This window comes from Malurus melanocephalus, unplaced genomic scaffold, assembly GCF_030028575.1.
Source record: "Malurus melanocephalus ecotype Western Australia unplaced genomic scaffold, MMel_1.1 scaffold_692, whole genome shotgun sequence".
Lineage (NCBI taxonomy): Eukaryota > Metazoa > Chordata > Aves > Passeriformes > Maluridae > Malurus > Malurus melanocephalus.
In genome coordinates this window covers 30,031-43,245 of record NW_026623924.1, presented here as the reverse complement: position 1 = coordinate 43,245, position 13,215 = coordinate 30,031, and the positions used below count along the sequence as shown (strand labels likewise).

Below are 13,215 nucleotides of genomic sequence, written 5' to 3'. Positions count from 1 at the left end.
CCAGCTGCACAGCCACTGTGGCCCACAGGATGCCAGGCCTTGGAAAAGAAACAGCTCTCCAAATTTACACACCAAACAAAAATGTAAGTCCRTACAAGCTGGTTTTTAAGGAAACTGGGCTAGTTCTCACCCGCAGCGTTTCAGGCCAAGCCCTCACAGATGCAGCTCTGCTCTAGCTTTAAGTGAGAGATAACCACTCACACCAGAGCCCAGYCTGGCCTTGCAGATGGCACTACCCCGGCACAAAGCGGCTTGTGAAAAAGAGGCAAATGAGCTCTACTTTACCAATCAACCCAAATTTTCAGCTCCACATCCTGTCCCTCTCTTTTTGGGGTGAAGTTGCCATTCTGTGTGAGATCACAGTTTTCCCTCCCACATTTGGCAAGTTTAGATTTTAATCCCTTCTTCCATCAGGTTCTTCACATGCCCTGTGCTGGAGGGAAGGAAACAGAGCTGAGCACCACTGGTGCCCCCAGAGCAGCTGCCAGCATGGGTCCATGTGGTCYAGGCAGGGCACATGTGTGTACCTGCACATACCCCTGTGGGGGTACACACATTCCCATGGGTGTTCCCAGCATCTGGAGGCTCCTCATTCCAGGCATGGAGCAAGGATGTACAGAAAATAACCACATTCTGGAATTCTTCCCTGAAAGACGCACAACACTAAATTTCTATCTCCTGACATACCTCTAACCCAGGCAGAGGTTTCAGACTGTGTCAGTCCTGAGGGGTTTGATGGACAAACGGTTCCAGGAAAAGTGAAGACCCCCAAACCAAACAGAGGAGGGCTCTGCCCTGCCCAGGCCAGAGTGCAGCAGAGCTGGGATGCTGCTGCAGGCTGGCTGGGCAGCCATCCTGATTTTCTTCCAGCGTTGCTGTGAGAGAGACTGCACTGAGACCTATTTCCTCAGTGCTGATGCAGGCAGCCTGCTGCTATTTTTAGCAGCACACGTTTCACTTTGGAGACTCTTGGAGAGCCAGGCTGCAGCACGATGCTGATTATAGCAGAGGCTGCTGGCGGCTCCAGAGACACAGGGTGATGGAGCAGCGCTTGGGAGCAGCGTGCAAACACAGGAACACTCACACCGAGGGGTGCGTGGGACTCCCCTGGGCTGGGAACGTGTGCACCCCGGCAGCTGAGCCATCAATTAACAGCACAGGCAGCCAATTTGCCTCGTCCTCCCTGGTTCTTCTGAACCCTGACGTGCTGCCACCATCCATCAGCGCCCGGATCCCCGGAGCACTCCCAAGCAATGCCAGCACAAGCTGGCAGCACTCCCGTGCTAGCCCATTGCTAAATCACAGCATTCTTTGTGCCAGCAGCAGCCCTTCAGGAAATCATTTCCTTTCTCTCGTTATCAATCTTTTTAATTAGGAGGTTCAAAAAATGATGTCATATATTCAGCCACCAGCCAATTTACCTGCCAGCACAAGACCCTGCCAGCAAATACATTCATGGTGCTCTCTCCCATGTCACTGTGAGCAGGACAAATGCAGAGAGGTCATCCCAGTTTCTGGCTCATGACATTCYCTCCTTGATCATGAAAAGCACCCAAGCATAAGAGAGGAAAAAACTCCTCACTCCTTGTGTTTCCAAACAAACATCAGACTTAAGCTGTGATTCAGTATCCATCACCACTCACCACCTCCAAATGGGGAGTACTCAATGAGTACTCACCACAGAGGATTCTCAGAGGACAAAAATCCAAGAGAAAATTATCAAATATAAACCAACACGGAAGGTGCTGAGCAGCTTTTACACCTCACATGCCCACCTGTTCATCCTCTCGTCACCAAATTACAGAGACTGTGTTCAGAGACATTAAAGAGAGAAAACAGCCTTACTTCATAAACACTGTACACAAGATGATCCTACGAGCCAGCAAGGAACTCCTCAGCATGTGGCTAACGGAGCTCCCTCACCTGGCACCAGGGATGCAAGCCCCATTCYTGCCTGTTGACCCCCTTGGCTTGCCCTGCAGGATGGGTGACACCAAAACCAAAGCTGGCAGAGAAGGGCACTCACCACGTCTCCGGAGCAGGTGCTGCATGCGCCCTCCCACCTGGTCCAGCCCCATCGGGGTGCTCTGCGACAGCGGCTCAGAGCGGCACCGCTCCACCAGGGTCTTGAAGGGTGCAGCTTGTGGGGACGGCTGGGAAGGATGAGATGTCGGCTGCCAAGAGAAGGGGCACAGAAGAATTTTACCAACAGCAGTCAAATCTCAGCAAAGCAATCATAGGACATACAATAATACACAGTGTTTCCAAGACAGTGCAACACKGCTCACYGCAAATCTGCAMCYGCAAGGTCAGCAYCTGCTGGCCKTGATGTSGAGGCCCCAGGACCCCACTGAACAKGGTTCAGATCTTGCACTKCTCACAGTGTTTGAATCCAACATTTCCAGATGCACTGAGCATCCTAGGACCTTCTGGGAGTAACCCTGATGGAGACCCAATTCCTGCTCTGCATTATGGGGGTGAAGCTGCTCCCCCATTCCCAAGCCCCAGCAGGAGCACACCCAGGGAAGGAATTAGCTGTTGCTRAGGACCCTGTACCAGCAAGGGCTGGCTGCTTCCAAGGGACACAGAGCAGCCAAACTGGTTGGCAGGATGAGGCCAGCTCACTGGTGACAACAGCTAACAAGGTATGTCCTCTGCATCCACAGCCCACGAGAAATTTACTTGAACAAAACAGTTGCAATTGATTGAAGYGCCCATAAAATGGTCAAATCCCCCAGTTATACTTTAATGCTTGGTAACACCAATCCAAAGAACTGGTGTTTCCAGCTCAGTGAAGAAAAACGTTGGCATTTTCCTCACTCCAACTTTTATTATTCTGTTCCAGGAGGGAAAGTTCCTGAAAATGACAACTGTACCGTGACATTCTGCAGAATAGAATGTTCTCTTTAAAAACATCACAATTCAAACTCCTACTTTTCATTTTATTCTCTGTGACATGTGACACCGCGGAAGCCTTGTGTATAATCTTAGAGTCAAGAAATCAGAAGGAAAAAATCATTTGACAAAGGTCAGGGGAAGCAAACAGGAGGTGTTCCTCTCTGGGAGGTTTCTAGGCTCAATCACACACACACATCTGTCATACTTCCAGGAGCCTGCTAATAACTGAGTGCCTGGGATGGTTTGGTGCATCCATCCCCAAGACTCCAGCAGATCATTTGCACTGATGCGCTGTTATTTTCATTTACAGATGAGGAACAAAGCAGACAGGCTATAATTACCCCAAAGAAGAACTGGGCATGAATTAAGGCTCCATCTCCCAGCACCAGCATAATGTCCAGTGAGCCAGCAGACTTCTGGCTGGGTAACAGCTGGGAGGAGGTAAAAGCCCAAGGAAAACTTCCATCCAGGAAAGTTTTGGACAGAGACTCCCTTTAGGAAAAGGCCAGCAATGCCCAGAGGTGCCTCTTCCTATCACTAACAAAAGCCTGCTGTAACTTTTGAGCCTGGGAACCAGCTAAAGGAAAAACACAACATGTGTTTAAAGCAAACATGTGGAAATCTGAATTATCCATGTGTTCCAGGGCTGGTTATATATACATGCAAAGCTTATCAGCTTCACAAACTCAACCTGCCTTTCCCTGACAGCGTTAAAAATACGCTTCCCAAAAAACCCTACCCCACTATAGATAGTACTAAATATAGGTTTTAATTCAAGATTTTGCTAGCACCTCCTGGTTATTATGAATACAAGCTTCTGAATAGCTTGCAGTTAGGCTTTAGAGGTTTTGTCTCCTCTAAAAATAAAATGATTGTCAGACACAACCACATTAAAAGCCATAAATACCCAAAATCTTCATTCTGCAAGTAAATTGCACCTCGCTGCAGACAGGAATACAGCACTCTTTTGGCAACAGCAGGATTTAGAAAGTAAAGTASTGTTTCTTAATTTGGAAGGACTATAAAGCCTTTTGTAAGCAGCAGGCTGAGACACAACCCAGGAGCTGAGTAAGCAGGAGATGAAGAAAGCTCTGAAGATCAACTCTCCGATACCATTTCCTGGTCAGTGTCATTCAGCAGTGGGAGGGAAGGGATAAATCCAGTCAGCAATCCCATCTCTGCAGCTGCTCCCAACATGTGAAGCAGAGAAACAACAAAACAATCTCAAGCCTAAAAGTCACTACAAACTTGTTGGGCACCTGCAATTTCACAGCAAACACAGAGAAGGGAATTTGCTYTATCTTCCTCTTATGAAAAGGCATTTGGAGCTGCACTAAAGCCAAACCCCAAAGCTGTGGGAGGATCTGAGCTGTGCCCCAGCTATCAGGCAGCAAATCTGCAAACCCATCCCCTGGCATGCGCACACTCAGGCAAATCAGTAATCCTGTGCTTCCAGTCAGACCCACCGTGCAGGGAGAGGCTCCTGCTTTCCCACACTGCGCAGCGATGGCACAGGAATCCCAAAATCCTACAAATACCCTGAAAGCCCCCATCCTGCCATATTGTGTGTGCAACTCGGGGCAGCAGCACTCTGCACCAGGGAGAGCCTCAGGCACTGGGACAGTTTGGATCCTGAGCACAGGACTCTCAGAGGAACAACCTCAACAGCTGCTCCACAGAAACATCTGCAGTGATTCAGGAGTTTGAGCACACAGCCCCTCACTGAGCCCTGCAACCAAACTGGCTGGGRAACAGAGCATCCCATCAGCCTGGCACCTCATCCTCTGGGACACACACCTTTAACCAAGATGACAAGCCCATGGAAATCTCATTTTCACACTTCTGGCAGTCCTAATCCCCCCAGAGAACGGCCTCACAAGCACAACTGAGGTCTACRTGCAGCCACGACAGCCAGAAGCAAGCTGCAGCCTGCAAATCCTTTGGAGATAAAATTCTAAATCCYAAGGAAAAAAGATTAGGCTGTTCTACAAAAATAACCTCTTATTTCCCCAWCAAGCCAGCAGAGGGCACAGAAAGACTGCAGTGGAAGCCCTCTGCTCTGTCACTGCGAGGGTGACACCAGCCCGGAGGCTCCACGATGCTCCTGCTTGTGGTCCTGGGACAAGTAGGGATTTCATCCCACAGTGGATCTCTCTGCCAGCAATAAATCTGAAACTTGTTTCTGGGTCCTAAAAACTCCAAACTGATACCTGAAATATKAATTCAGATGCGTATTTTGCAACCTTCCCTTGTGTCACTCCAAAGGAGGTATCAAATCACCCACAAATCTCGTCCATGGATGCATCAGCCAGCTTGAAACCCTGATGGAAAGTTTAAAATTATGTGATGTCAAAGCTGCTTTCCATCTAAGCATCATCTCAAGCTACTGGAAGAGGTCAGAAGTAACTGCTGGGGCCATGCCTGACTCCTTGTGGCAGCAGTTTCCCTGTTGGGATGCTGTGGGGATTTTTAGAGGTGGGATGAGGATAAAATTCCCTTCAGTGGAGACATGGAAAATGGAAACTCTGTCCAAAACCTACTAAAACCTCCACATCACATCTCTCACTCCATTTCCCATTTCTCTCAGAGTAAGGACAGCACTTYGATTCCACAGCTGCAGCACTGGGAACAGAGTAATGCAATTCCCTTTGACAATCTATTTTGACCTTTACTGTTCTTCCAATTCTTCAAAACATTTTATCTCCCCTGTTTCAAATTCCCAGAATACATGATAATTTGGGATGGGATCTGAAAGTGACCATCAGGAAAGTAAGTGCTTTTCTAYCTTTCTACAGCTGCTCTTATTAAATGCTACTGCAATGCCATTTCCTTTACAGCACTAGGATCAAATCCTACAAAACTATTTGCCCATAATAYTGCTCAGCTGCTGCCCAAAGACATCACAACTTTAAAAGGCAACAATAGGAAAGCAAAAACCAGGGGCATTCATTGCAAATGCAGCTGTAACAGATTTACCTACTGACAGCAGCATTGTGCAGTTCCCCTAAATCCCACTCCCAGCATCCCTTATGCCACACCAGCCTCAGTTTCCCGCATCATTTCCTCACAGGAGCTTCTGTTCACAGTGGGAACAGGCACTTTCATGTTTTTTGTGGACAATGCTGAAGTTGTTTGGGAAATGCTTTCTACCCTACACTGCTTGCTCACAGCAGCTGGCCAAGCCAAGCCACCCTGTCCTGGCAGCACCCTCTCCCTGCCTGTGGTTGRGCACTTCCCTTGAAACACAAATCCTACAGTCACTCAGAGCAGCCTGGAGTGGAGGCAGCAGGGCCAACAACTGTCCTGAGGAACAGGTGCCAGCAAAGAGATGGATTGAGCCCTAAAACAATAAGAGGCTGCAGTTTGCTGCTACTGTCACGCTCAGGCAGCAGTTACTCCTCTCCCATGTTTATTTTTGGTGAAGTGCTTCCGAGTGCCGCTCCCTGATGGGAGATAGGCGAGCAAATCCTTGGGGTATCTCAGGTCATTTGTTACTGGAGCTGCTGGCAGTCTCTCCAGGGCTCTTCCTGCCCAGGAGCTCCCTCCTTTACCCTCACTTCAACTGCTCTGGTTTGACACCACCACCAGATCTCTGTGCACTCCCAAACCTGCAGCAGGAGTTCCTGGGATGCAGGAGGTGTCCATAACCCAGCTGGGGCTGTGTGCTTTCCCCTCCACCCCGCTGCTGTTCCTGGGATGCATGAGGTGTCCACAACCCAGCTGGGGCTGTCTGCTTTCCCCTCCACCCCGCTGCTGCTCCTGCCCAGGAGGCAGCAGCCTGCCCTGTGAGAGGAAGCCGCGGCAGCCCGGAGGTCGTGTGCTATCGCCACGCTCCACGGGAACTCGGGGGAGGTTTCCTGCCCAGTTATCTCAAGCACCATATTTAAGTTTCTCGGTAATGTTTGTAAGCTGCAACAGCTGAGCTGGGACTTAGGGCATCTCCTGGTCACACAGCTGAGCTGGGAGAGTGCTGGGATTGAGTCCTGCGAGCACTGGGATCAGACAGGGGACGTGGCTGCTCTGGGGGTATTCCCAGTATTTCCCTCTACTCCACTCCATCCTTTTGTGCCTCTGTTCTCTTGCACCTGCCCAAAATACTTTCAGCTTGGCCCTTGTGAAGGGATATCAAACCACAGTCCTGTCAAGTTCCTCCTAAAAACGTTTCTTCCAGAAACTCCAAGGAATGACCACCCACTACTCACTCTGGAATTACACAGAGAGCTTCTGTAATTCTTTGTATTACACAGAATGGAGCAGAAAAACAAAACCAGGAATAACTAACAATACTACTGCCTGTTWTAGCTGCGAGTCAGAAGTTCAGATTTTTTTCCCCCTAGCATTTCTAATCTGCTGCCAATTTTCAAACACTTCCCCTCTTGGCTCAGAAGCTAYTGTGACCCCTTTTCCAACAGGGAACAGTGTCACCACCTCTGGAATATCTCTAKTCTCTCCAAGCCCAAAATGAAAAGAGAAAGTTTCTTCACAAATTGATTCCATTTCCCAACCCAGCACCTTAAAACCACTAAAAGTCATCATTCTAGCCTCAGATAATCAGCAGGCACCCAAAAGAACTCAGATGGGCTTCACACTGGTGCCAAGGGCTTTCTGAGGTCCTAATCCTTTCCTAGCAATAACCTGGACAAGACATTAGTCCAAAATGCAATGTCCACTCAAATATTTTGAGGATTTTTAAGGGCTTTGAAAGATTCACCTGTAGCACTGCCCACCCCTCACTCAGGACAGGGTGTTTACCATCCCAAAGGGAACCATTTTGTGCACAGAGAGATACAGGGCAGTCCTGACAAGACCCCACTCACCATGGAGTCACAGTAAAAAGGTGTTTTGATCACATTATGCACCCAGACCTTTAGCCAAGTTTTCTGCTAAAGGCTYAGCACCAAACTGTTGATTCCACACAACTTCTGACAGGTTTGGAGCGGGGACAGAGCTCATGAGCAATGATCCCRTGAGCTCTACAAGAAATGGGGCCTCTGGTTTTATTTTTTGTTCTTACACTCCATGCCAGGACTCTGCCAGCTGCCCCAGATGCTGTGTTGTAACCAGTGACATTYAGTAAGAATCAATGACCACCACTCCTACAATTATTTTAGGTAAGAAAACACAGGGGCCAAAGTGCAGCTGGATTCTGTTTGTCCAAAAACTTCCAACCTGCCAAAACTTCTCTTCTTAGGAGCTTCTACTTCAAATGAACTTAAAGGCAGAGAGGAAAAAAACTGAAGGTAGAACCTAGAAATACACAAACTGCTACAGCCTCTTCAAGAGACACKGATACACACAAAGGGTTGTGGGAGAAGCAGCTCTGGAGGTTTAAGAGCTCAGACTCAGACTGATAAAAGAGCTCCATCTTTTCACAGAACCAGCTACCATTCACAGAACAATCTCCTGAACTGAAAATCCCAATGAGGAATGTAGAAAAATGCTCTCAAATGCAAACCAACTTCATAAAATGTACAACAGTGTGGYCTTATTGCAAATCTTACAGTCAAAGTTGCTCATACCTTTCCATTTTTGAGCCGTCCGGAGGAGACAATCCTCGAGACATGCACTTGGAAGGGCCTACACTCCATGTTGCAGTTAAACTCTTCCACTCTGTCCATGGCCTCCTCGGAGTTTTGTTCCACAAATGAAGTGGCTCCCCGCTTTTTAACGTGGCCATCAGGCTGTTCCAAACCCTGTCTTTTCACTGTGGAACATTTCAAAAAAGTCACAACAGAAAAGTCAACGTCGGCAACTGCGGAACCGCCCACATCCGCAGCATCCAGAATATTCTCAGGAATGTCRTGAGAAGGAGGCAGGTCCCTGCCCRTGACCTGACTCTTCTCCAGAGTACTGACAGTGTCTTGAATCTCTTCAGTCAGAGCTGCCTCTGGAAGGTGGATCAGAGCCTCAGGGGCTGCAGGGCAGTCTCCACTGGCAGCTGGGGAATGGTTCGAGTCCACAGTATCCTGCTCATTCACAGGAAGATGAGGAGTAGGTGGCACATCCGTGCCCACAGCCTGGGACATCTCTGGAGCACTGCCYGAGTCCTGAATCCCCAGCTCACCTSCYGACAAGTCTTGCAAAGGCAGCTCAGGATTTCTCAAGCCCTGATTATCCAGTTCTGTGTTTGAAAGTTTCTGAGCCACAGCTGCAGATGGATCCRCGTCTTTAGCAATCACTGGGGCACAAACCACGTCCTCAGCACCAAGTTTTCTCAGTGATGTCTGTGGAAGGTGGGTCCGAGCCTCAGTCACTGCAGGAGAGTCACCTGCAGCAACTGGAGAACAGCTCAGGTCTGCAGCATCCAGATCATTGACAAGAATATGAGGAGAAGGTGGCAGGTCCCTGCCCACAACCCTCTCCAGGGTACTGCCATTGTCTTGAGACTCCAGCTCATCTCCAGACAAGTTTTGCAAAAGCAGCTCAGGATTTCTCAAGTCCTGATTATGCAGTTCTGTCTTTGAAAGCTCCTGAGCAACCGCTGGAGATGGATCCATGTCTTTAGCAAYCACTGGAGCACAAGCCACATCCTCAGTATCAAGTTTAGTTTGCRATGCCTGGGAAAGGTGGGTCTGCACTTCAGTTTCTGCAGAAAAGTCCCCACTGGCAGCTGGAGAATGGCCCAGGTCCACAGTATCCAGACTATTCCCGGGCAGATCRTGAGAAGGTGGCAGGCCCCCGGCCATGACCTGGGTCTTCTCTGGAGTACTGCCCAAGTCCTGACTCGGTTCAGTCAGAGTCGTCTGTGGAAGTTCAGTCAGATCCTCAGAGAGCTCTTTGCTATTCAGCTCAGTGAAAGAGCCATCWGCAAGCTCAGCCAGGTGGGACATGGGTGGTTCCGGCCCAAAGGGAGAAAGCAAGGTTTCATTCAGCCTGCCATTCCCACTGTCCAGGCCAGAGGAACCGATCTCCCTCGCCCCTTCTCTGGTTTTGCAATGCTGCACGGGCTCCTTCCCTGCTAAACTCTCAAAGCTCAGGTTCTCCCAGGTGCCCGAATCCGGGGACTGCAGACACGCTCCCACYGTGCAGAAGGCCTTTGCGCTCTCGTTCTCGATAACCAAGCCCTCTTTGGGGGAGGCAACATCCTGCCTCCGGCCTCGGAAACTCCGCTGAGGCCTCTTCTCATCGGGGGAAAACGCCCTTGAGGAGCCTCGCAGCCGCCGAGCCGCCTCGGCCACGCTGGTTAAGAACCTCACAACACCCCCAAAGTGAGTGGCTTTGGTGGCACCGTTTGATTTTTTCCGCTGGCCGAGATTCTCCTCACATCTCGTATCAAAGTCAAAGTAAGAAGCRGAATGATCAGTTGTATTTTCTAAGTTCTGGAAATTGGTTTCAGCCCTTTGATCTGGGAGCTTTGAATTATCTTTGTTAGCTAAAGAAATGCCTTTCAGATAGCTCCAGACATCAGAGCTCCTTCCTCTCCTGCTCTCCTGTGGGAGCACAGCACACCTCTTTTGATTGTCCCCTTCTGTAATTGCAGAACTCTTCACGTGTTCAAAATTCAAAGACTCGCTCTTCCTGGCTGGTGTTCTCTGGCAGTTACCATCATTATCCTCACCGTGTAATCTGYCACTGATATCCCTGAGACATTTACTTTCAGTGGCATCAAGTTCAGGAATGCTGATGTTCAGCTCTATGTCCTCAAAGGAAGAGTCCAAATCCTCGATGTACCCTGCGTAGGAGTGGCGGGAGGGCCTCCGACCATCACCACCCAGCTTCTTAACCCTGTAGACAGCTCTCTGCCCGCTGGAATGGAGGTCGTCCTCAGGGTCACACACRTCCTGCACTCTGGATGCCCTCAAATCCACGTTCTTGGGCATCCTGGAGGATCTTCCCTTTTTTGATGACCGTACCCTGTCCATGAAGGATGGCTTTTTTAATTCTGAGACCTCCGAGGTAACTCCCAGCAGGATCATGGACTGGGGTCTGTCTTTATTCGTAGAGAGTCCCTTCCTTCGTCTGACGAAATTCCAGATCCGGTTGCCCTTGGTTGTCTTCTTATACCTGTGTGTCTCCTCCTGCTCACTGGGGACTGCGTCACTGGAGGTGCAGTGCTCAGCACCACAGGCCTCCAAGGCATCAGTGCTCCCTTCTTCCATGTTGGCTTGGAAAATCTTGTTGGCATATCCATTGGGAACGGTCACGGAAGCAGTACGCTGGTGGCCCTCTAGAACTTCCATCGCCCCGGCTCACAGGCTGGTATCAGCAGTCACGGATGCATCGTCTTCAGATGGCTTTCTTCACAAGACTTTAAGGGAAAAGAACAAAGGAATGCAATTAGGAGTAGAAAACTTTCAGAAGACACATTTCTTAAAGCATCACAAGCCAAATCTTATACCAGTGSCTGTGGTGGTTTCCCCCATTGATTCCAGGGAGGCTGGGATTTTGCTTCCAAACCATATAAATTTTAAAGCTACTTAAATCTGATTTAAACAACTGAATATTTTGTGACCACAAATAAACTTCCTGSACTAATAAAGTTACCACAAAGTATGCTCAGAATCCCATGAATCACATCTTTGTTTTGCAAGTGGCTGATACTCTACATGCATCAGAGTTCATGGCAGAGAGGCAGAGAGGAAATTCCAGTGAGCGTCCCTGCACATGTCACTGTCACCTCCACCATCCCCATCTGCCAGGAACTGGCAACATGTTCCCAATAGCTCGGTCTCTCCAGGCAGGCATTCAAAGAAAAGTCAGGATGAGCCTTTTCCTGGAAGCAATGCAATTCTGAAATACTACAACAGCAGAAAACTCATGGAATGTCCAAGCCAGGTTTTTCCTACTGTAGCGATGGCACCGACATGGGAATCCCTCGCTGGAGCTGGGTCTGCTCAATGAAAGCTGCTTGGCCACCACTCAGCGCTACACAAAACGTGTTCCACTCACATGAGTTCCAGTGGACAATACAAGTAATGTATGGAACAGCAATGGGAACTGTTCAGAACCACCTATGGAAATACAGCTGAACTCCTGCTCAGATCCTACAGCTTCCCTTCCACTGGAAAACCTCTGCCCTTGTCTCGATCTTACAGTCTGCATCTGCTGSTCCTGGCTTTGCTGTCTACCTTTGCAACAATCAGAACCACATGCCAGGCACTAAACAGGATTAAATTCCCTCCATTTCTAATCCTACTCTTAGGAGGAAGGAGTAAGAAAGAATCAGCCCCCAAAACATGGGTTTRATAATGGAGAAATTATCCCCAAGCAGCCACACCAGCACTACARGCCCCGTATCTATTAAAAAGAAACCAAATGAACTCGCTATTTCTGTTAGAAYTAAGGTTATTCATGCAGCAGGTGTTGCCCTAGACACCTCATGACCCTTGCATTCAGTCAGATAATTCTGTTTCTACCTTGTCACCACCTCTGCCTCCAACAAAGGATAACCCATGAGACCCCCACGGATGGCAGAGGCACCACGGAAGCAGAGCACAGCCAACAGAAACAACTAGCATCCCACTTTTTTATGGACAACAGTCATCTGGCTTTCCATAAGTCCTGCCACAGGGGCTGTGCCAAACATTTTTGGCACTATGAGTGCTTAGAGTAGCAGAAATGGGTGTTTGCTGCTGTGGTGGGCTGCCAGATGTCCTCTCACTGTGCTGCCCAACCACAGCAAGGGGGGAAATAAGATGAAAAAGCTGATGGGCTGCTATAAAAATATGGTGATCCCTTTCCAATCGCTGTCAATTTGATTTAATGCCAACTGATTTGGATGTTGAGAAATGAAAATAAAACTAACAAACAGTGTCTTATCCCCACCCATTCCCCTTTTCCCATGGCTCAGCTCCCCATCTTCTGAGGGATCTACCTCCATCCGAGGGGTGCAGAGGGATTGGGAACTGGGAGAGCTATGGTTGGAACATTATAGCTGTCCTTTCTTCCCATACTTGACTCAGGTTTCTGTGGGGCCTCCATAGGCCTCAGTTCCATCAGGAGAACCAGCTGCTGTGTGGGGCCTCCACTGGTTACTGTTGCTAGGAATCACCTCCACAGGCTAAAATTGCTGCCAGGAACATCCTGCTGCTGTGTGGAGCCTCCAGAGGCCCCATCCCCCGGTCAGGTGGAGCCATCACAGGCCCCATTCCAGTCAGGAGAACCTTCTCTTACACGGGGCCTGCACAGGCCACGGTTCCTGTCAGGGATCGTCCCCCTCTTCCAGCAGCTCCTCTTTGCCATCTGCACCAACCCCAGTRCCCACCATGCTGTTTCTCACCATTTTTTATCTCACATCACTCCTCTTGGCAATTTCTGCCCTCTATTTGACCATACGAGGTGCTGCCAGCGCTGCTGCTGCCTCCGCTCGAGCCAGTG

The 13,215-nt window shown here is 49.3% G+C and overlaps 1 protein-coding gene across 2 annotated transcripts in view; it reads right to left on the bottom strand.

Annotated features, from left to right (window-relative positions):
* The window catches only part of ARHGEF9 (Cdc42 guanine nucleotide exchange factor 9), a 212,034-nt gene that overhangs the window by 177,084 nt on the left and 21,735 nt on the right, over nucleotides 1-13,215 (bottom strand). For both annotated transcript variants that reach the window (XM_057384215.1, XM_057384216.1), the window contains exons 2-3: nucleotides 8,418-11,146; nucleotides 2,027-2,174 (exon numbers count right to left, since the gene is read on the bottom strand). In XM_057384215.1, coding sequence (XP_057240198.1) covers nucleotides 2,027-2,174; nucleotides 8,418-11,078 — 2,809 coding nt within the window. In that variant the 5' untranslated portion in view covers nucleotides 11,079-11,146. The remainder of the gene's footprint in view (nucleotides 1-2,026; nucleotides 2,175-8,417; nucleotides 11,147-13,215) is intronic.